The sequence below is a fragment of the Pyricularia grisea genome (assembly GCF_004355905.1).
Source record: "Pyricularia grisea strain NI907 chromosome Unknown Pyricularia_grisea_NI907_Scaffold_4, whole genome shotgun sequence".
In the NCBI taxonomy this organism is placed as follows: Eukaryota; Fungi; Ascomycota; class Sordariomycetes; order Magnaporthales; family Pyriculariaceae; genus Pyricularia; species Pyricularia grisea.
The window spans coordinates 1973754-1996746 of NW_022156718.1; the positions used below are offsets into that span (position 1 = coordinate 1973754).

Genomic DNA, 22993 nt, shown 5'->3' on the forward strand with positions numbered 1-22993 from the left:
GCCTGTTGTTCCCGAAAGACACGATGTGACCTGTAACTCAATTGCCCCAGTCCCCGTCCCGATGGCCTGCTGCTGCGATCCCAATTTCATGCTGAGACGGAGCAACAGCTCATAATGTCTCCATCTTATAACCGAGGCGCAAGGCAAACCCGCCCAGCCTCCGTGTCGTCGATGCATCGAGAAGAACTTCGGCCGTACATTCGCCATGAACATGTATCATTGAAAGGAAGTGAATGCTACTATACTGGCGAATTTGACTCTAGAATCTCGGGATAGAGCTTTTATGCCCGAGACGAATTAATCTGATGACGAGCTACCTATGTATTTACACACAACTGTCCTTTCATTCAAGTTTTTCCACCGTTGTTGCGTCGCCTATGTGCTTGTCATCCATTCTGTCCACAAGGTCTTCTCCAGAGAAAAGACGGTCCACATCCTCAAGCTCAAGGCCCTTGGTCTCGGGGAAGAACAGGTAGATGATCGGCACCCAGGTTGCGTTCAGCACGGCGAAGATGATGTATGTCTTCCAGCCAATTGAGTCAATGGCGATCGGTGTAATTTGCACAATCATCTAGTTTGAGCAATTAGCATTTGTGTAAAAGTTGTCGGTTTACCATGTCTCTTTCTCTACTCACATAATTGAAGATCCAGTTCATGGCTGTTGAAATAGCAGAACCCTGTTGGCGCATGCGGAGTGGAAGAATTTCCGACCTTGAATGGGGTTTCGGTCAGCATATCTGGTCGAACGAAAACACAGGGCAGCGGCTGGAGATACTCACGGGTAGACCCAAACGGTAGCCTGGAAGCCGATGGTGAATGCTCCCTGAAACACGAACAGCATGGCAGCAGCACCAATACCGGCGGAACGCGCGATGGCGGTCTCGTTCTGCACTTGGTAGATAAGAGCGGCTTGGATAGCCATGACGGCTGCCATCACACTGATCATGGAAAGTAGCTGTAGGGGGGGTTGCGGTCAGTAACATGCGCTTCAAAATGGTGTAGGACAGTTTGTATCTCACCAAAGGTCGTCGGCCGACGCGGTCAATCAGGAACCACGGAATGAAGGAAGCCAAGAAGAACCAGGTCTGCAGGAAGCCAGACATGAGGGATGACATGTGCGCGTCGAAGCCGATACTGTGCTGAAAGAGGGTGCTCGCATAGTCTAGGATGATAGTTAGTCTTTGCTTCCCCCCCTTGTGCGGAAGGTCCATTTTGGCAGTAGGGGAATTAACGTACAAATCACGGCGTTAATACCACCGAGTTGCTGGAAACTCTGAATGGCGCAGGCAATGAGCAGTCTCCGCCTGGACTTGATGCTGTCGCTCTTCAGCAGATCCTTCCATGTACCCGAGCCCACAGACGTCTCGATGGCCACGGTCTGCATGATGACGCTGTGCATGCGGCGCACCTCGACATCGTCTGTAGAGGTACCATGGATACGGGCGAGAATCTTGAGGCTCTCGTCGGGCCGGTCGTGAGATGCGAGCCAACGAGGGGTCTCCGGGACGATGGTAATGATGAATAGCATGGGAATAATGCAGAAGCACTGGAGGATGACGGGAATCCTCCAGGCGTAACTGGCTGTTATGGATGAGAAGGCATAATCGATCCAATACACCAGGAAAATACCAAAGTTCAGCGTTGAGAGCTGGGCACAGACGTCTTCAGAAAAAAGTTAGAGCTGCCAGGTATGGAGAGATGGGGTTTACAACTTACAAACTCCTCTGCTCGACTTGGGACTAAACTCGGCCTGAAAGACGGGGACAGTCGAATTGATGATGCCCATACCATAACCAGACACGACACGACCGACGATGAGCTGCGCGCGGCTAAATGAGGACGCCTGCAAGACGGCACCAATGATCATGATCCAGGCTCCAATGGTAATGGACCGACGACGACCCAATTTCTCTCCGAAGATGGCACAACATAGGGATCCGAAGAAACAACCGACTGTGTGGAGAAAGCATAGGTCAGCCAAGGGGATCATGCCGTGCTTTTTGGACTAAGAGATGCATACTCTCGTAAATAGCAACGATTACACCGATCATGTCCGATGCAGGGCTGTCGAATGTGGCGTTAAAGGCAGGTGAATTGACTGTGAATGGAAGTGTCAGTCAGATGGACCACAGCACATAGCGGACGGTGAGCTTCGCATACCAAGTCCTCCCATGAGGCCATTGTCGAAACCAATGAGCATGAAGCCCAAGGAGGTCAACGCGCTGACCGTCAGGATGAGCGGCTGCCCTTGTAACTCGACGGCACCCATGGTTGTACACTGCTATTGGCTACCACGCCAATTGATGATTGTCTGGAGTCTAACGAAGGACAAAAAAATCTAGGCTCTGGATCAGATCATGCGGGGGAATAGTGAGAGAAGAAGGTTGAAGTCACGCCTGGTGCTTGGCGGCCAGCAGTAATACATACAAGAGCCAGACGTGACAGCAGGAGAAGGCCGAAAGGGGGCACCGACTTGGCAGCACTGACTTGACAGCACTGACTTTTACGGGGACCCCATGAACGGGTCCAGTGCACGTTGCGGGGAGACCCCAGGGGTCATGGGGTCGGCGGCGGAGTCTGCCAGCGCTGAAAATACTGGGAGATCGGCGTGAGCGAAAACTCTGTTATAGTGGTTGGGTGTAAAAATCAGTACCACGTATGCCCACACAGTTGCTCCAGGGAGTGGGCCTGGTGGGCGTTTCCGATTTTGGAAATGGTTTTGCGCAAAAAATAAATCATAGGAGGTACTACAGCTACACGAGCAGTGGGACCCATATACGAAAGCTCGCGTGACAGGGAGACATTTTGTTGGCCTGGGACCGCAATAAAGCCTGGAAAGAGATGAGTAGCAGCACCAATTGAGGCTCAGTTGCCGCACAACCAGTCTCGAATTAGAACTCCTTTGCTCTTTTTGCATAATTTATATTTATCTTTGTAAGCAAATACTCTCGGGATATTTATATATACTATATATTTGTATCGTATTTAAACCATTCCAAAACCCGACGCGGGGGCCCATGGGGGCAGATGGGCCCAAGTTCGCCAAAAACCCATGGACCCGCAGTTTATTTACACGCGTGTGGAGCATGTAATTTTATCTCCATTTTCGTTTGATAAATACAAATTTCACAATGAAAAAAGCAGCGGGCTCGTGAGCTTGTACCCCGCGGCCCCCTCGAAAACTTTTCTTGGGGCCCCGTGGGCGGGTTTTAAAAGGGGTCGACTGTATTTGCATTCGGTAATGTGCAAATTGGCTGCGCAAATGTATTTATCCACGCATTAAACTTTTTATTTATACGCTGAATCGGATTTCGGCTTTAACATGAGGATTAATTTATGAACGAATAAAATAATCTTGATATAATAAAATAAATAACAACAATAACCCTTGCGGATAGAAGCCGTATTAATAATAACATGAATTGAGCAATATTTAGGGGGAAATAAATACTACTTGGGGAAACTAAACATCAACTGAACACCGATTTCCATTTAACACACCGAATACAACCAAGTAACCCCTAAACAGAACAGAGCACTACTGAACGAACATAATATAATCCAAACAAACTGAGCAGCGACTAAACTGCGTAAACAGCACCCGAACGCCTTAAAAATTACCTGATTAACCCGAAAAAGTGGGTTATCTCACGTGGTAGATGTCAAGGTTGCAGTGGTCTAGATTCGGCGCAGATAACAGGTTATATCACAAAGGACTGAAAGCATAAAAAAAAACGCATTATATCCCGGACCGTTTATAAGTAGCCGGGATCCGAAGGCTTTCCAATCCAGGCGAGGTGTCATTAGGACCTTTTGCAGTTATTCTACTATGGTACAGGAGTCACCCTCTGTTACTAAATATAACAGCTCCCCACATCGGGGGTTTGGAGTTATCCTAAGCACTGTTGTTAACAGTGTCCAGTGGATGTGATTTCCCTATAAACCTAATCGAAATAGTACCTTGTGCTAGATATTGGATCACGGATCTGGATCACGGATCCGGTTCACTGCGTACCTGTATGGTCAAGATATTTGATTATTAAAACGATGCAAGTCTGCACAAGAACTTTTTTGGGTTTCTGGAAGCCAGGCATCAACCAAAAGCAAGGGAATAGCACAGCCTTGGTTGTTTGCAAAGGCCTTTAAAGTAGGCATCCGTGGCATTGAGGGAAACAGGCAAAACATCCATATATTTCTTTCTGCTGGATAAAATGGGACTGGCACATTCGCGTGGTATTCCAATCATAATATCAATACAATGAGAATCCCCCATTCTGTTCGCTTGTACCACCTCAGTGGTCGAGACTACTGGTCAGAGATTGCGGTCAACGGCTTCAACCGTAGCCATGTTTGAAAAGTCCCGGCGGGCAATTTAGCCGATGAGCATGCCGTAAATTGCTTGTAAATAAACCCTAAGCCGGTACCTGCATACTGAAATTCTCTTCCTACCTACCAAGACAGCTTGAACAGGAATTTCTCTCGTTATCTTTTATACAATTCTTGGTTGTGTTACATTCTGCCAGTTCCTAACGCTTCCGGCACCAGTATTTTGCCCCCTCCCCCATTCGGACTTGCTCATATATAGACAGAAAATCTCGCGTGGAGAACACTTCGACAAGAGAAAATGAGCGCGGCATCGGCAATAACAAGCCGACCTCCAACTTGTATAGTGGAGGGGCTGGCAAGTTGCCCATGTACGCATAACCCGAGAATTCTGCTATTTAGGTGCTCTATTGAATATATCACCTCGTCATATTTGCTGACTCTCGCTCTGCTTCTCAGGCAGCACATTCCAAGAAAGCCCTTAGAGACCGCCACGATCTGCGGACTATCCCACCTTCAAGATGCTACCGACGGCCCCAGCCAGCATCCTCCTACTACTCTCCTCGGCCTTACAACTTACTGTAGCCGGGGATGCCCACTCCAACCACGTCGATCGCATCATCCAACGCTCCCCAGACCAACCCCATCAAGACACAGCACAGCTCTCCCGCCGGCAGAGCGTAACCCCCCAGTGCGGCGCAGCAGGCGGCAACCGGCGGTGCGCAAACAACCTCTGCTGCTCCGACTACGGCTACTGCGGCGAAGGGACCGACTACTGCGACGTACGCTGGTGCCAGGTCCAGTTCGGGCGGTGCGGCGACGCGCCACCTGCCCCGACAACGACGTCCGGCACGACGACCACAACCACCCGCACGACGGCGACGAGAACCACAACCGCGACCTCGCCGCCCGTACCGACCGGCAGCCTCGTGGCCAGCACCAACGGGCAATGTGGCAACTCCACCACCTGCGCCGGGTCGCCGTTTGGCAACTGCTGTTCCGAGTACTACTTTTGCGGCAGCGGCGTCGCGTACTGTGGTGCGGGATGCAGGGGCTCGTTCGGCGCGTGCGGGGATGGTTCCGTGCCTCTGCCGCCCCCTGGGTCGAGCACGTCTTCCTCGACTGTGCGGTCATCAAGCACCAGCAGTACCGCCGTGCCACGGCCGTCCAACGCCAGCCCCAACGGGAGGTGTGGTGTTGACGCGGGTAGATTTACTTGGTGAGCTTTGTGTCCTGCATATCTTTGTACCTCTCAACGACACATAATATGCACCTGTTTGGGATTGAATTGACCACAAAGCTGACATTCCATCGCGCAGTACCGGGACAAACTACGGGCCTTGCTGCTCCGACTACGGGTGGTGTGGAGACGGGCCTGACTATTGCACGCCACTATACTGCCAGGCCGACTATGGCACATGTGGTTGAGCAGTTTTGGGTACATGGGCAAGACGATATTATGAAGCTTCTCAAGAAGGGACAGTTGATTCAGGTTCAACCGGTTACAATGGCGACAGATGAGAAAGGAATACTGTTTATAACGGACATCAACACCACAACAAGTCAGTATGTATTAGAGACAAACAGGTCCTCTCCTCATATTACTACGGTTCTCTAGTCCAGTGCACATAAAAACACCCAGAAATACAACAAGACACTCCATCCTGAAAGAACTCCAGTGCTACAAGCCGGAAAACTAAAACGGGGACGGATAATTAGATATGAACACTGCCGACAGAATAAGATCCCAGGGTCCGAAACTCCCTCCATATACACTAATATCAAGTTCTATGTGTTTGAACCTAAACAAGACACTCGTTTATGACGACTGCTTTCTGTCCCAGTGACCATGCAACATGCACAAGTCAAATAACAACGACTGAGAGAGCCCTTTTCACAATTCTTGCTCCTGAGAACGGATCTTGCGGGCAAACCACGTAATCGATCTGTAGTCCTTCTTCTCCCCCTTGACATGCGTCGTAATATTGAACCTCGGGATGCGTACCGCCTGGAACTCGAACCTATACGCCAGGTCGTACTGGTCCGGCTGGCACCAGTGATTGCCCTTGGCATTCCAGTGCGGCATGTCGTCGTTTGGTAGGCTCATGCCGTGTATAGCGACTGCCGCCGAGTCTATGTCGCTCATGTTGTCGGACCGGGCCTTGGCATCCTCATCATCCGACCCAGTACCGTCCCCATCCTGCGGTGAGATCTGCTCAAGCTCAACCTTGTGGAAAAAGTAGTCGACCGACTTTTGGTCCTTGGTGTCTACGAACCAGACCGTTATCTCATCGCTAGCCTCGTTGTACCGATAGACGTAATACCTCCAAGTTGTGAATGACTGGTTGCTCCCAACAGGCGTGAACTCTCCCTGCTCCTTGTATAGGTACTCGTGAATTAGTGCCATGGCGGCCGGGTCTTCGGCGATCGCCTTGTCCAGGCCGCGTGTCGTCGCCTGGCGCGGGTAAAAGTATGCCGTTCCCACATAATGCCCACTGCCGAAGCCGTAATGATCGTTGAAGCTGGTGATTTCCCTGTCCATGGCCCATTCGCCCTGCAGGCCGCGGAAGATTGCACGTGCCACAAATCGTCCGTCTCTCAGAGCCGCGCTGACCGTCCGCCGTGTCGCAGCCAAGTTTTTGGACATCTCGTCAAGATGCTGTCCTGAGGCGCCCTTAGAGGGGTATCGCGAGGGCGTCAGGATGTTCATGGGCTCGTCGCCGTCTGGGGGGATCAGTTCCGTGGCTGTGGGGGGAGGAGTCATGTTTATGTCGAGGGCCCGAGCAAATTCTTGCATCAGCCAGGCGTAGTCGCCCATGGGGTATTGTGCAGCCGCCTCGGGGTGTTCTTTGCGATGGACGCGAAGTGCACGCTCTCTGTTCATGCAATCGTCTGCTTCTAGCGCGGATTTCAAGCTGTTGGCGAGAGGGGGCACGGTGACTTGAGCTTGGCCGGCCTCGAGAACTGATTCGGATGACGCTGTATTTGTGGGATTTGCGGCAGCCGGCGGCCTAAAGTCTTGGCCAAGATATTTGGCGAGGAAGCGGGACTGCATCTCAATGACGCCCCAATATGGCGAACGATAGAAGCCGACGAAGCCCAAGTTTGCGACGTCTGGGTGATGTGTGTTGTGGAACTTGAGGACGAGGGGGTGTGTGTTGTCTGCCTCGTCAAATTCTAGAACGTCCTTGATCGACTGTGGAAGGAATTGGAGAGAGTCTTTGACAGACCAGCCTGTTGCAGACACGACGGCGGCTATATCGTCCAACTTGATTTCTTCTCCAGCTTTTTCCACCGAAGCCGACCGTTCTGAAATGCGGGTGACGGTCCCTGGCACATGGACAATGTTCCCCGAGCGGACGAACTCGAGGTAGCTGTCGCTCATAGCGAGATACGGCGCTTCCTCCGCTAGCTTGTCAGTGATTTTGAGATCAGGGCTGACATCGCCCTGGTCGCCGCCTAGAACGACCCGGAAGGTGTAATTGACTTCCCGCATCCTCTGTTGGGAAAGAATCCCCTGGTTGTTGGTCAAAGGCAGCTGCCTGCGTGAGAGGTTGTATGCTGGGAGATCGACGGGCAGGAACCGAGGGCGTACATGGGAGGGCTACAGTGAAGAATTCAAGTAGGAATGGATGTTAGCAAACCTATATTTCTTTCATAAACAATACTGACTTTCATGGTCTGTCTGTGACTAGCACAATGACAGCGTTCCACAATGTTACGAGCCAGACAAAGGGGTTTCGAACACTTACAGTCGCCGTGCCGATGAGAGGAAACAACCAAGATGGTCTTTTGGCCACGTGATACACACGGTACTTCTCCGGGTTCTCGATCCCACCAGCGCCGCCGGGCGAATGCACAGCTGACGACAAGTCCCTGGCGATGGTGCCGGCAACCTCATACGCCGACATCTGGCTTCCCACCACCAGGACCTTGCCGCCCGATGTCTTACCCTTGGCGTCCAGCAACGAAGCCACATCTCGGTACTGGCCAGCCGGGACGACTGGGACCCCAGCAGCGCCAATGTCGACTCGACCAATCTCGGGCCGCCCAAAGAAGCCCGAAGCAACCACGACGGCATCAAACCGCCGCGCCGACTCCTCTCCCTCCACCCTGACGTCCCACCCGGCCTCACCGGGCCTCCCTCCCGCCGCGACCGCGACCGGCTCCACGCCCACCACTCTTGCGTTCCGGTGGACCTCGACAGTCCCCTGCGCGCGCTTGTACAGCGCCTCGGGTGTGTTGCCCTCGGCCTCGGCCGGCTCCGGGAGGTACGTGGCCGCATACCTGGCTAGGTAGCGCCCGACATCATGGGCGCGGGGAAACTCTGGCGCGCTGTCCTCCCAGGCCAGGTCCGAGAACTGGACCGTGTGGCGGCTTTGGTTGCACGGCATCGACGGGTGCACCTGTCCCGCGGCGTCGGTGGGCGAGCTGGGCCATAGGCCGCCTAGGCGTGGCTGGGCCTCGAAGATGGTTACTTTGAATCGGTGGTATCCCTGGTTGAGCGCGATATGGCCGGCGCCCTGGACGAGCTCGGCGTTTAGGTACTTGGCCGCGCATGCTCCGGATGGGCCATATCCTTTCGCGGAGTGAGTGGCAGTGTTAGTTGGTGAGTTTCTCAGATGGTCCAAATACGAGTTGCACATAATTGGAGGGAGCGCGTGTTTTTGGCAAGTGAATCAGGGGTACAGGCACAGGTAGGTTATCATGTTATGGTGAAGATGCAGTAGGGGCAGCAGCAGCAGCCGGAAGGAGACAACCCATCCGGACTTACCGATGACACAGACTGTCTTGGCCGCCATGGGCACCTCGGTTACAACCGGAGGGTCCTTGGTCGACAGGATATCCTAGATCCAGGCGTAGAAGACCAGCAGCCACCAACGGATGGACTCCTTTGCGCGGGAGGGGAACGTGATGAGCCAATCGACGGCCAACTGGTACGGTTTCAACTCTATTGAAGCGGTTTTCCCCAGTGGTGAATCTTCGCGTAGAGACGCGGGCCAATCAAACTGAGGTGATCAAAGATGCCGTCAGCCAGCTACTGAGGGGCTTCCACTTGAATGATCTCGATGATGTTCGACACGTGAAACTCAAGGTAAGCGAGGGTATGCCCCGATGCGGCGGACGTAGACAGATATCAAGAAGACCTTGAACCTGACTGTCTTGGGTGACTGCGTTGTAATGTGCGATATTTTATATTGTTCCCGCATCAAACGTTTTCCAGTCTCGACAGCCCACTGGCGATGCAGGTTAACGAGCGCAAAATGGCAAAGTTGCGGAGTGGGATGCAATATATGCGTAACCAGTTGAGTGGGACGGAAGATATCAAGCAGGGGAGAACAAAAGTAAAGTAAATAAATAATGATGAGAAACACAGCAACGATCAACCAGGCGAGTACTGTTTAGGACCTGATAGATATTGTTCGGTCGACAAGTGGACTAGTACTCGAGCAGTTCAGGGGCGTCGAGTTTGTTTCGATCCACACGACGGCGCAATGCACAGATCAATATCAAGATCGCAGTCGATGACGGACCCTGACCTTGGGAGGAGGACAGGGAAAGGGGGGGGGGATAAAAAAACACAGGCAGAAAAAAGGACAAGGTGGGGTTTGCCGGCAGGGATTTTCTTCTGGTCTTTTGCAGCCCACAGTCGCCCAAAAAAAATACTGCCTGTACCAAAAGGGATTGTGAGGATTTACGATGAGGGGCCCTTTTTTTTTTTTTTTTTTTTTGCTGACATCCAAAGCGCCTAACAACACGTGCTTCCGGCAGTATTGCGCCATTTTAGGTTCGCTTGTGGCCTATAAGCGAATCCAACACACTCCTCCAAATTGCCGATTAAATCATCCTACTATGCAGCTTGTGACGAATCCATTTCTACTACACAGATGTGTCTTCTATCCATCTGTGTATATGACCCGACTTTTTTTTATTTTTATTTTTTTTTACAATGATTATTAAGACCAAAGGTCGTGCACTTCATCTTTGGTCTGTGCGACACACTTGTTTGCAATTAAGGGGTAGAAAAACTTTGTTGGTTTTCCCCCGAAATGTAAATGCAAAAGTGCAAAAGAAACCCTAGTGCGATCCGCAATGCCTTATCGCCAAGAAGGTCGAGACCTATGAGGTTATGGTGATCCGCGACTATTTGTCTTCGAAAGAAACAATTGGTGTAGATCTGCACGTTGTCCCCCTTCAGTCGGCTTCTTCCGCCATCAAGCACCAAGGTTCCGGCTTGGAAGCCTTGCAGATCTGTTTGAGATAGAAAGCAGGAGAGATTGAGAAACAAAAGAAAGCTCCCCCAAGTAGACTGAATAACAAATCGTACGATCCCTTGAACTCCGTGCCATGCTAGTGTCTTTGTGCGTTGTAAATAAGTGCAAAAAGGAAAACATGTTCCGTACCGCCAAACGCCTTTGCCGATGCGGGTTTATCATGCGATGCATGCATGACCTGCATATCTTTGAGGTCAAAGAACAGGAAATTAATAATGAACAAATGAGGGACAAAATGCCCGCACGAAAATCCATCCATGATTATTATGTGCTTGCTTATATGTCGGTCGAGCTGTATTCAACTTCCTTCACCAATCGAGAGTCATGTCGAATCGATCGGCGTTTCTTCAGTTGTGCACGGGTCGAAGGCCAAGATCGCTCGACTCACTAGGCGCTCTCTCTCGGAACGGCCGCCACCGGCGCGCCTCTCTCTCCATGTGGAACCTCAGAAAGTCGTCCTCGCCATCGTAATCCGACTCTTGATCGGGCAGGCCAGGCTCGGCAGTGACGGGTGGCGGGTCGTGATAGATCCAAGGCTGCTCAAGTCTGTGCACAACAAAGTCAGTAATAGGTCTTTCGATCGTCTGCTTCCAAAAAGTTTGTATATGGAAGCGAGGGCTCAAGACAGGGATAGTTAGAAGGGGAAAAAAGAAAACTTACGGGATAGCCATGCTTGGATTGACAAACCGCAACCCCTTTTCACGATCCTCGTCAACAGTGCTCCTCCTACGAACAAGTCTGATGGTCTCGTCGATCTCCTCTGGGTCCACCTCATTGTCTGGATCGAACGGGCTCTCCTCGGTCTCGAGAGATCCGTCAGGCCTGCGCACCGGATGGGGCAGGCTTCGCAGCGAAATATACTTCGTCAGCGGCTCAAAGACATGCCGGAAATGGTAGCTATACGAGCAGGTCATCATGATCAGCGGTATAATGAACAGCGCTGCGACGAACGCGGTTCGTAACGCCAGGATACCCGTCATGACAAGCTGGAAGACTATTAGGCCGAAAATAATGCGGTGCGTGATAATGCGCCACATGCCGCCGGTCGCATGCGTCGGGGCCTCCATGGCATACAAAAGCTGATACTTGTACGTGTAGTAGCCGAGGGTGAAGTAGACAAGACCTAGCAGCAGAACCAAGTAGCCCCTCGGCAACACGCTGTATACGATGCAGAGGATAAATACGAGCAGCCCCGTCGGCAAATAAAATCCGTAGCTGAAGATAGGAGGCTTGTCGAGCTCAGCACGCTCGCGAGGTGTGCGGGCAAACCACCTGTACCATGGGTATGTGAAAATCGACCCAAACTCGAGGAGACGAAAGGGGAAAAGGCCGAAACCCTGAAGCATAATAAAGTTGATGTAAAAGTTGCTCAAGGACTCGATACCCTGGGCTAGTTCCGTCGTGAACCTAGTGATGTCACGCATGTCCTTTTGCAGGGCATCCCAAATGTTTGTGGCTGTGCCGAATGAAGTGAATACGACAAAAATGTTGAAGAAGTTGAAGAAGAAGTTCTTGGATATGATAGAGAGCTCAACATCATCTCGACTCACGAGACCCTGCTTGTGAGAAAGCCACTCGTAGAGATAAGGGACTGAAACGTTGAGTATGGACACGACGAGGGTAGGAAGTCCAGTCTGAACAAGTGCCTTGATGTTCTTATGCTGCGCAAGCCATTCGGACAGCTCAGGCCACCATTCATTAACGGTGCAGAGGCTGAGAAGAGAGGCGATCGATCCGACAGGGATCAACCAGAATATGGAGAGAGTTGCAATGAAGAATGTGATTGTCCATGAGTGATACCTGCGTGACGTCCTGGATGCATATGTGTTGCGCCAAACAACATCCCTAGGCGCCGGCGCCGGCTTAGTGAGTAGGCGACCGGGTCTCGGGTCAATGAGGGTCTGAATGGCCATCTGACAGGCATCGACCGAGTCCATGGTCACAAAAGCGATGTCAGTAGGAATGTAGAACTCTTTGCGGGCCTTCCTGATCTCTTCGTCAAGTTTCCTGAGTTTCTCTTCGTAATAGTCGATGGCGTCGACCTTGCGAGTTTGGAGTCCGAGCCAGCCAAACCAGAGGCGGACCAACGGGCGCCCCTCGCGCTCCGTGTACTGATGGGCACCGGAATTCTCGCCAAGCAAGGGGCTGTTTTCGACATTGTTTCCGACAACCATAGCTGCCTCGGGGTCGTAGCCATTCTGATTATCACTGGAGCCGCTGGCGCCATGTTGGTGGACTCTGTGTTCCGGGGACTCGTGAGGAGACTGCTCCAGGAACTTTGCCCAAGCCGACTCGAGCTTCCGCAGTAAGGGCTCTCTCTGCTTCATGAGCCTATCGAGAGGTTCCCACTTCCGACAAAGCTTGACGCTTCTGACATGACCGATATGCAGCGATTCCACCAGTTCCTTGACCTTTTTCGAAGTACGATATTTGAAAGGGATTTCAGTGAGCCGGAAGGTGCGGTCCGTAATAGTGGACTGACTGCCTAGGTACTTCTGGCGGACAGCGAGTATCTTGACGGTTTCAGACCTGAGGAATCGGATGACGAGGTAGGTGAAGAAGTACGTGAATACCAGGTACGCCCAGAGGTAGGCCTTGCCAGGGATCCAGTTGTCATCTTCATCTCCGTCGTGTTTGTCTGATTTATCTCTATCCTTGTCTGCTTCGTAGATGACGTGGATTGGTGCTAGAATGACGGCCGCGAAACAGAGCAGGACGGTAAAGATTCGCATGGACATTCGGAAGAACGATAGGAACTGACGAGAGGGCATTCGACATGTTAGTCGCGATTGTTCCTGCTGAACGGGCACTGACAAAAAAAAAAAAAAAAGAGACATACCACATATGCGTCCAGTCCACCAGCATCCAGCACCAGTTGCTCATCAATCCCATGTAGAACAGGTATCCATCCGAAAAAGGAGTCGGGCAGCGGCGGGAGACCGATGTGAGGCTCGAGATGGCATTTGCGTGCAGCGTAGAGACTTTTCCACCTGCTTCGAAGAAACTGTGCATAGGTAGTCAATTCGGTTAGCATTCATTTAGACTCTTTTTGTTTTATACACAGCGCACCAACATGGCACTTTACTTACGCAAAAGGCGATAAAGGCTGATACACCCAGTGAGATTGAGATGGCAGCCTGCACCTCAATATCCCTCGCGCCGGGTTCTACTGCCGCGTCGCCATTGCACGTCTTTTTGACGCCGTAGATATCCATGGCGACTTAAGACGGAGAGTTGGCCAGTAATTGCCGGGCGCTTGTCGGGGTTGTGGTTACGTGCATCTATGTGCCTTTTTTGAACTTCCTTTTTTTTTTTTTTTTGCTTTGGCGCGACGGTTACCTCCAGATGATTTTGCTGGGGTAGATAGGCTGTTAGGAACTTTCTTTCCTGCCCAATGACGTTTACAAGTGGGCCGAGCTTCGCGTGAGCACCTGCGTCAGAGAGACTCGGCTAGACTCGAAATGAGGGACAGAGTGAGCCGACAACAAACGGTAAGGCAGCGCGATGTAAAATAAATTGTGCTTTTTTAGGAATGTAATAGTTTTCGACAGAAGCAAGTGACGGTATTATCAAGCGCGTAGCCCAATAATGGCATACATTTCTCAGGATCAAATCAAAAAAGAATTGACCTCGTACGGAAGCAACCTTCTTGGCAAATGGTTTACTCCGTAAAATCTCCAGTCATAGATACTCCACAAAAGTGTGGCTCATAGCACCGCCACAACTTTGTGCGGCCTCCGGTGGCGTGTGGAGGGAGGTACTGGGAGAATGTTTACCGTAGGACTGGCAACAGGCACTGAGTGAGATCGAAGTTCTGGAACCGGAACCAGTGATAGGCTGGAGCCGTCTGAACTCTCATGATTACTCAGGGACCGTCGACAATTATATACTTCGTAGATTAGCAAATTAGGTACTTTCCGGTCTGTTTTCATAATAGCACCCTGTTTTAATTTGTACGTTATACTAAGCATGAGCTTAAGGGAGCTCACGTTGCATGTGATCGGCGTCAACAAGTGGCGCTGTGTGGGCTGGTTAGCTTGATTTGGTGGTGCATGAGACCCGCAAGGCCAGTGCAACGCGTCGGCAGTCGTCATCGTCATTGTCCCTCTTAACCTTCCTTGCCCTAGGTAACCCAGAGAAAGTGTGCCAACACACCTGCTTGACAGGTTTCACCCTTGCGGCGTTCGACATCATTAATGCATCGGTTTGGGTGAGCAGTGAGTGGTCTCTACTTTTATTTCATCCTTAAAATCTGTAGATGACATCATTCGAGATGGTGCACATTTGAAGATTTACAAAACTACACTCGAAGAGCTATTACATGTAGACGCAAAGAAAAGAAAATTGGGATGATGCCTTCGTTTTACATACCAGACAACAGCCGCCTAAACTCGCAATATCGCAGTAGTGAACTTAACAAAAGCGAAACAAAATACGCATTGTGTGCCTTATTGGTGTCATGTCCACGCGGCTATCCCCGGTGCATCATCTGCCATCCGTAGTTCAAGTCCAATTAAATTACCTAGGCCTAGGATGCCATGTTTATGGACCCCTTCCCTACCGGCGCCAGCTTTAAGCTACTTCCCGGGAAGCCGGATCTTGGCATTTCGTGGCTGTGTGTACAAAAAGACGTTTTGGTGGCGATTTTGCCGTGTTCCCTTATTTTTTGCTGACTCCTTATATACTTATTTCATCGGCACTGTTAGTTCCTCCTTTGTGTCAGTCACTTTTCCTCTCCCTCTTTTTGCAAAGAAACAAACTGCGTTTTACCCTGGTAAATTCTAATTTGTTTTCTAGTGATCACTAGCACTAGGGAAATAAGAAAATAGCCAGCCGTCATGGCAGTAAAATCCCTTGAATCTGCGCTGGACACCAGTGGTCTCGCAGATGAGCAACGGGACCTGATTGACCTCATTGCAAAATGTAAGTCTGCTGCTTTTATTCCCTGGGAAAAACACAACCATATCCCCTTTCTGATGATTTGACTTGTACGCAATTGTCGCTAACATCCATGCACAGTACAATTCGCACAACTTGACAATGTCAAGCTTCCCCAGATCGTCGTCGTCGGCGACCAATCAGCCGGTAAATCCTCCGTTCTGGAGGCCATAACCGGCACGCCATTCCCAAGGGATAGCGGTGCATGCACTCGATTTGCTACCGAGATCCGTCTGCGCCGGGCCCCGGAACGGTCCCTCAAAGTGACCATCATTCCGGACAAGACGCGGCCCTTTCGCGATCAGGAGGCCCTCATGCGGTTCGGCGGCACAGTTGACGCCAACACTCCTTTTGACACACTGATGCGTCTCGCCGTTGAGCTTATCGCCCCAAAGAACATCCCCGGCAGATTTGCCGCCCGAGACATTCTCGTCGTGGAAAAGATGGGCCCGGAAATGCCGCTGCTGACCCTTGTCGACTTGCCTGGTCTCGTGAGGAACGCCAACAACGACCAGAGTCTGGAGGATATTCGGACGATTGAGGCGCTTTCGGACCGTTACATGAAGAGCTCGAGGACCATCATCTTGGCCGTCGTCGGAGGCAACTCGGACTATGTTCAGGCGCCCATCCTGACCAAAGTACGGCAGTTCGACCCGAATGGCAACAGAACCCTCGGCGTCCTCACCAAGCCGGACTTGACCGAGTCGATAGGACTCGAGGACAAGTTCATCGATCTGGTGTCGAACAAGGATGGCAGGAACCACTTCAAGCTGGGCTGGTACTGTGTTTTGAACGCGGGGCCGAGAGAAGCCGGGCAGCCGTGGCCGAGTGCCCAGGAACGAAGAGAGCGTGAACAGGCGTTTTTCTCAAGGGGGAAGTGGGCAGCCATCCCGGAGCAGATGCGCGGCGTTGACGCACTCAAGAGGAAACTCAGCGAGCAGTTGCAGAGGCACATTGGTCGACATCTCGGCGGCTTGCGGAGGCAGATCCAGACGGCACTGGATAACTGCGAGTCGGAGCTTAGGCAACTGGGAGAGGGCAAGGACACGCCGGAGGAGATGAAGATGGAGCTTGTTGAACTGTTTTCCTCTTCCAAGGAGCTGGTCATCCCAGCTTTGTTGGGTTTCTACAAGAATCCTCCCAGGAAGACATTCTTCCGCTCCACAGCAGACCCGAACGGCACACCAGCATCAAACCTCAGGGCGAGAGCCATTGAAGGTACGTAACTTTCCTGGAAAAAACGGTGGTCTTGAACTTCCCGCCTGCATGATACTAACCCTACTGCCATTATACAGAGAACGAGCGTTTCTCAAACCGAGTGCGATCTCAAGGCCGAAAGTTCAGCTTCGCCGCCAACGGCAACCAAGCAAATAACTCCAACTCCGACCCCAACACCTCAAACCCCCAAAACCCACACAACCCAACCGACTCGGCCGCCAAGCGCGCCTTTGTCGAGCGCGAAGTGCAGCCGCTCCTCCGCCAGATCCGCGGTTCCGAGTTCCCCATGGACCCCAAGCCGCGGGCCGTGTACATGCTGTACCAGAACTTCTCGGAGAACTGGTCGCGGCTGGCGCAGGAGCACAAGGACAACCTCTCGGTGGTGTGCTCCGAGTTCATCGCCGAGCTGCTCGACTACGCGTGGCCGCGGCGGATGCGCCAGCCCCTGATGCGTGCCTTTGTCGAGCCGCAGATGCGCGCCCTCATGGACAAGGCCCAGGCCGAGCTCGAGCTGCTGACCCAGGACATGCACCTCGAGATCCAGCCGTACGACCCAGAGTACGAGGAGCGACTGCGAAAGTGGCACTCGGACGTTGCGTCCCGCGACGAGAACGGCAGGGCCACATACACCGAGGCGGAGGAGGTTTTGGAGAAGATGCTCATTTACTACGAGTTGTCGGCCAAGACCTTTATCCGCAACATCATCACTCAGGTCGTCGAGCGCCACCTACTCGGCGGCATGTACACGCTCTTCAACTCGATCGAGGTTCTCAACATGGACAACGAGACTGTCGAGGCCATCGCAGCTGAGAACAAGGAGACCCGTGACCGCCGCCAGACCCTTAAGCAGCAGAAGAAGGCCATCGAGGAAGCCAAGTCGCTGTGCTCATCGCTCGCAATGCGGAAGGAACTGAGGGTCTATGCGGAGGAGGAAATGGACATGGGTGGGGATAGCAGCGATGAGGATGACGGAGCCCAGAATGTACGGACACCTACAACGCCAAGGGCGCCAGCGATGGAGAACTCGGGCAACTACAACAATGCGCAATACGCCAGCCCGGAGTCGTCAAAGCAAAAGCAACGCAGCTCGCGCCAGGAGCAGTATATTCCCTCACGTCAGGAGGCTTCCACAACATCACCAACCTCGTACACCAACGCGCATCGCCCAGTTTCTCAGCAGCAGGTGAGGCCATCTGAGCCCTCGGCAGAGGAGTACCATGTCGCAACATCCAGGAATGCCCCATCGCAGGCCCCGCCGCCGCCGCCCCGGCCCGACAAGATTAGGAGCGCCACGGACAACGACGCAGATGGGTCCGGATATTACCGCGGCAGCACGAACGGGTATACCAACGGTGGTACTGATGGGCACCCCTCGCCCATGGTCTCGGAGACATCATCAGACTATATGCAGCAGGGAGCTACGAGGAGGAATAACCCCATGAGGAAGATTCTTGGACGAGGTTAATTATCATGTGGGGACTGAAACGTTTAAGAGATGTTATGAGTATGGGATTGTTTTTGTTTTAATCGTAATGCTTCTGGGTCGTTATTCATGTCTTTTTATAGAGTTTTGGAGCGCATTACCACTTTAGTTAAACCAGCGTAACAAATTGTCCTATTTTTGTCCGTTCAACGGACTTTTCATTTTCCTCCCCCTCCCTTTTCCGATCGTTTCTTATGGTGGCGGTGGTGATGGTGATGATGATGATGATGATGGTTATGGTGGTGGTGATGGTGGTGCTGGCAGTTATTTCTTGCTCAGCCCATTCTATAAGATGGAAACGTCAAGTTGTTAGCATCAACCGCTGACATAGCCCTTAAGCTTCAAGTGTTGCCAGTATCCCAGCATGGGGCCATGATATTTGACATTGGACCCAGTAACAAAAATATAATTAAATACCAAATCAGAAAGAACTAACCTCGTCCGACCGGACATCTTGGTCCCGACAAAAAAATGCGTGCAGAACCGCCACGCCCGCCGCGCCCGGCTCCTCCACACGCTCCTCTTGGGCCGCGTGACCGGGACCGTGAGGTCTGGCCCGCCCAGCCGAAAGACGTACTCCTGGACACCCCCCTCCTTCTTCCTTTCCTCCTCCTTCTCCTCCTGCCTCTCGGCCTCCCTCTCGTCAGTCTCCTCCTCCTCCTCTTCTTCTTTAATAGTGGGCAGGGTCTGGAAGGACCACTGCCGCCCCGAGGTCGCCCTCTCGCGGACGGGTGGGCTGCTCATCTTTTCGGTTTCCAGTGAAGGCACCGACCAAGAACTGTCATGTCTAGGGGGCAAGCCCCTTCTCTGATGCGGTGGGGTGGTGGTGGCGGAGGGGCCGACTGGGTTTAGTCGGAGGGGATTCATGTTGCTGTTGATGATGATGTTGTTGTTGCTGGTGGTGGTGGTACTGTTGTTGTTGTTGCTGTTGCTTTTATTGCTGCTGCTGTTGTTGCCGTTGTTGCTGCTGTTGCTGCTGCATTCCTGGTATTGTCACGGTTGTGGTTGTGGGTAGCTATATTGTACGCGATTTTATTCAAACCACATTTGGATTGAAAGAGTAATTTTTTTTCAAAAAGGGAAGGAACAGAAATCACTGGCCTACCTATGTACCTATCAAGTGACCTTTCCATGGGGCCCCTGGAAATTCACCATAACATTTCTTGGGCAATTCTCTGGGTACCCCTGGTTCTACACTGGTTATAACGTCATTGCACGGTTTGATTTCTCTCATGCATATCCTATATAGCCTGAGGCTCATATGCTTGACATGCGCCAAACCAGACTCGACAAAAAAAAACTCATGAACTGCACCTGGTATCTCTGATCCACAGTCTCGTTTCGCCCTTGCAACATAACCCTTACCTGAGAAATACTGACGTAAGGATTTACTTATTCATCTGTCAAATCTTTATTTTCGGTTGGTCTCACTTTGATGTCAGCTTCATGAACGGTAATTCAAATAAAGTGGCATGGTATCCTATATTTGGTGGTTCAGCAAAATATGAAATTATTGATCATTTTACTTTGTATGTTCCAAATCACTAAGACGGTTGGCCACCTTGGAGAATCAGCCCAAGTGGACGTAGAGTAAGTGTTAGGACATAATTCCATACTTCCGATTAGCACACACCTCTTTTATTGAGACATCGAACTAGCTACGGTAACAGGTCACTTAGGCAAAACAAATTCCATTGGTATATGATGGACTGACTCGGGGACAAAGTGCCCAAAGAGATATATCAGGTCAAATACTTAAAAGGGTATCAAGGAGACAGGGGCGAGTTGTCAAGACCTTTTCTGAAGCTTTGTTCGTGCGTGTATTTCACTATCAAGCCTTGGAAGAACTTTTGCTCGAGCTTGGGCCTTTTCCCCGAAACAAGTCATCTTTTTGATTCTCAGTGTTGTCTTTTGCCTGTCCTTACACAACTGGAGCGTCCAGAGAAATGTAGCTATTCGAAACGATCCAACAACGATACAAATCAAACACAAAGGAATCAACATGGTCTGGCCTTTTGTTTCCCCATTTTTACCATCTCAAATAGCTACCCGCCTACTACTCCCTTCCGGTACCCTCCAATGCTCCGTAGATACATCCGAGACTCGGATGTAGTGCTTAGACCGCTACTGGGCTTGGGAAAGATGGCCTAGTAACAAACAGACCAGTTCATTTTCCACTGTAATTCGAAAAATGGGAAATCAAGGAAAGGGCAAGGTCAGGTGCCAGGTGTAGAAAACGATCGATGACACACACGAGTGCGTTTGGCCAATTAGAATCGTTTGCTAGACTGCAAAAAATACAAATATCTCCTCGTTTTCAGTTTCTCTCTGTGCTTTTTTCTTCCCTTCTTTTCCCTTCCCTCATCGCCGTCAAAATGTCCAACGTACGTGCTACCCCTGCCGCCACCGCTGCCACCGCTGCCACCGCGCCGCCACCAGACCCGGTGGTGGTATATTTCTCAGAGTTCTGCGTCTCCACGGAGGAGGAGCGCAGGCTCGAGGATATTCACCGCCGGGTGCTGGTCTGGGCCGCGCCGGCCGACCTGGCTGGGTGGTTCGAGGAGAAGCTTCTTCTCCACAGGATCACCCAGGTCATGTTCGGTCTGGCCCCGTCCCAGAGGGGACCCAACCTGCGCTGGTTGTGAGTATTATTCCTCTTACTGTTGGCCGGTGGCTTCCCTTGAGACTGTTGAAATTTTTTGTTGTTGTTTGAGTTCATCCTGGACGCCTTTTTGATACCCCTCCATGTACCGTTCCACAACCGCACCTATGGGCGACTGTGTGAGCACTCATCTTGTCCACATCCCACGTCCGACTTCACTACATTTCTGCCTGGTAAAGGCTTTTTGGTGCTATGGAGTGTATCTGTTGCTTTCTTCCTCCCTCTGTCTACTTTTCACTTTTTGAATCCCAAACTTTGTCTCATGTTCTCCAACTTGTGTTAGAATGATTAATGCTTTTCTTTCCTTGGTGTTTCTATTTCTTTCTCTTTTTTCTCAGACCGAGCGAGGGCCTTTTGTATACTCCCAACGAAAGCTTCAGCTCTAACTCTATTTCTTCCAGCCGAAAAACGTTCGCACCCAGAGTCTGCTCCGCGAACCAAGAACAAGAGGACATCGTCAACGATCCGGTAAGGTTCTTCGGGCTCATGGACCTGTACGACCGCGCCCGCAAGTTCCTGCCCGAGGCGGAGCAGGAAAAGTCCCAGTTCATGTTGGACCAGTACATTGAGTGGGTAAGTCATAAGTTCATAACCTATCCGAGATGACTGTGCCTAGTTCCTTTTTCAGGAAATGCCACATGCTAACCGGCCACCCATAGGATCTGATCAAATTGTTCACCACCATCGAATTCGAAAAGGGCAGGGGAGCCTCTCCGCCTGCAGACTTCGACTGCTACTGGGACTTTGGCTTCGTCACCTGCAGGGACGCATCCGAACGCGCCAAGCTCGGAAACCTTTATCTCCGTCTCTTCAAGGAGATCAAGACGGTCCAGACGAAACTCAGAAACGGCAAGCTCACCGCGCCCCAACATAAAACATTCATCAACTTCGCACAAGCAACAAAGGAGGGCGAAATCATTAAGTTCATCGCCTCGGCATCGCAATCCCTAGCCGCAGACTTTGAGGCCACATTCCCGGCCGCTACCCACCCTATACATGCCTTCCTCTCTGTCCCCCTCGGTGGATTCCGCGCTACGGTGTGGCGTCTCAAGCAGGCTTTGGAGTGGCCTATCCTGAAAAGACTGATCACATACGAGGTTGCCGTCTTAGTCGACGACTGGCTACCCGAGAGGATCGAGGACCGCCGCATCTGGGGTCCGATGCTCGAGATTTACGAGGCGCTCATGCATGATCCGCTAGAGCTACATCGACAGAGAGCTTCCGGCACGCTGGTCGAGTACGCAGAGAGTCTAGGTCGGGTCAGCAACGAAGTGCGCCAGGCGCTGCTGAGTCTTGCTCCCCTCGAGCAGCCCGCGAGGATCATCAAGAGGCGGTCATAGATGCTCACCTTATGCTGCTTAAGCTGCCACTTCAAGGCTATCTGGGCACTCTGCAGAGCATCTAATGCCATACACATGATTCAACCTTAAACTATTTGATGTTTTGTCGAGCTATCACAGAGACATTCGGTCCTCCAATTATCCTTCAGCTTCAGAGCTTGCAAACAATGGCAGGCATAGCAAGCTAAAGACGCACTTTCAGTATTTTCACATTTAACGATCCTCGAGCTTCTGCAAGATCCGCCTTTTATCTTCAGGGCGGCAATTTGTGGTCTCAGTAATCAAAGCTGGCCTCAAAACCTTTGTCAAGACCTCACCACATTTGGAGCATTGTCTACTCATTGCACCTCAAACATGCGCTGTCTCCCACTATTGAAGAGATATCTAAGCCTAATGAAACCCGAGTACAAATCCAAAGTTCGGGTATCCCTGTTTGATAGGGGTTAATGATCACTGAGAATAATTCTACCGCGGAACTTTATGAGTCTGCATCTTGTTCTTTCCAGGCAGTCATATGGGTCGTGCCAATGCTTTTGTTTTCTTTTTTCTTTTTCACGCCGCAATTTTCAAGGCTGCCTCTTTTTCTCATCACAAAGCCAGCATGCGTATTGAGGCCCGACTTTATGGAAAATGCCGGATTATCAAAATGGCAGGCAGTGGCCTAGCAAATGTCAAAGGCCTTTTTGTTGAATTTCCCAGTTTCATCGTTTTTCAATGCCTCAGTTCGATGTTTTTTTTTTTTTTTTTTTTTTTT

The 22993-nt window shown here is 51.3% G+C and overlaps 8 protein-coding genes across 8 annotated transcripts in view; 4 read left to right on the forward strand and 4 right to left on the reverse strand.

Moving 5' to 3' along the window:
* Positions 1–292: 292 nt before the first annotated feature.
* Positions 293–2594, reverse strand: PgNI_07292 (uncharacterized protein). Its single transcript, XM_031127307.1, has 9 exons — positions 2428–2594; positions 2161–2338; positions 2021–2098; positions 1717–1953; positions 1237–1662; positions 1020–1162; positions 780–955; positions 636–711; positions 293–571 (listed from the first exon to the last, which is right to left on the reverse strand). The coding sequence occupies exons 2-9, from the start codon at positions 2267–2269 to the stop codon at positions 344–346; spliced, it is 1473 nt and encodes a 490-aa protein (XP_030981089.1). The 5' UTR covers positions 2270–2338; positions 2428–2594; the 3' UTR covers positions 293–343.
* A 2250-nt stretch (positions 2595–4844) lies between these two features.
* PgNI_07293 (uncharacterized protein) lies at positions 4845–5751 on the forward strand (the record flags this gene model as incomplete). The annotated part of the gene is made up of 2 exons (XM_031127308.1): positions 4845–5542; positions 5643–5751. 2 exons carry the CDS (start codon positions 4845–4847, stop codon positions 5749–5751), a joined length of 807 nt encoding a protein of 268 aa, XP_030981088.1.
* A 466-nt stretch (positions 5752–6217) lies between these two features.
* Positions 6218–9853, reverse strand: PgNI_07294 (uncharacterized protein; the record flags this gene model as incomplete). The annotated part of the gene is made up of 3 exons (XM_031127309.1): positions 9098–9853; positions 8076–8902; positions 6218–7927 (listed from the first exon to the last, which is right to left on the reverse strand). Exons 1-3 carry the CDS (start codon positions 9123–9125, stop codon positions 6218–6220), a joined length of 2565 nt encoding a protein of 854 aa, XP_030981087.1. The 5' UTR covers positions 9126–9853.
* Positions 9854–10171: 318 nt separating this feature from the next.
* Positions 10172–14202, reverse strand: PgNI_07295 (uncharacterized protein). The gene is made up of 4 exons (XM_031127310.1): positions 13688–14202; positions 13438–13602; positions 11259–13354; positions 10172–11144 (listed from the first exon to the last, which is right to left on the reverse strand). The coding sequence occupies exons 1-4, from the start codon at positions 13811–13813 to the stop codon at positions 10946–10948; spliced, it is 2586 nt and encodes an 861-aa protein (XP_030981086.1). The 5' UTR covers positions 13814–14202; the 3' UTR covers positions 10172–10945.
* Positions 14203–15335: 1133 nt separating this feature from the next.
* On the forward strand, positions 15336–18398 carry PgNI_07296 (uncharacterized protein). Its single transcript, XM_031127311.1, has 3 exons — positions 15336–15521; positions 15618–16754; positions 16832–18398. Exons 1-3 carry the CDS (start codon positions 15437–15439, stop codon positions 18217–18219), a joined length of 2610 nt encoding a protein of 869 aa, XP_030981085.1. The 5' UTR covers positions 15336–15436; the 3' UTR covers positions 18220–18398.
* A 114-nt stretch (positions 18399–18512) lies between these two features.
* Positions 18513–19370, reverse strand: PgNI_07297 (uncharacterized protein; the record flags this gene model as incomplete). The annotated part of the gene is made up of 3 exons (XM_031127312.1): positions 18513–18522; positions 18674–19213; positions 19351–19370. 3 exons carry the CDS (start codon positions 19368–19370, stop codon positions 18513–18515), a joined length of 570 nt encoding a protein of 189 aa, XP_030981084.1.
* Positions 19371–20612: 1242 nt separating this feature from the next.
* On the forward strand, positions 20613–22239 carry PgNI_07298 (uncharacterized protein; the record flags this gene model as incomplete). The annotated part of the gene is made up of 3 exons (XM_031127313.1): positions 20613–20878; positions 21301–21472; positions 21559–22239. 3 exons carry the CDS (start codon positions 20613–20615, stop codon positions 22237–22239), a joined length of 1119 nt encoding a protein of 372 aa, XP_030981083.1.
* Positions 22240–22869: 630 nt separating this feature from the next.
* Positions 22870–22993, forward strand: part of PgNI_07299 (uncharacterized protein) — a gene marked incomplete at both ends in the record, with an annotated part of 962 nt that continues 838 nt past the window's right edge. Inside the window, one exon of the mRNA XM_031127314.1 lies at positions 22870–22909. Coding sequence (XP_030981082.1) covers positions 22870–22909 — 40 coding nt within the window. The remainder of the gene's footprint in view (positions 22910–22993) is intronic.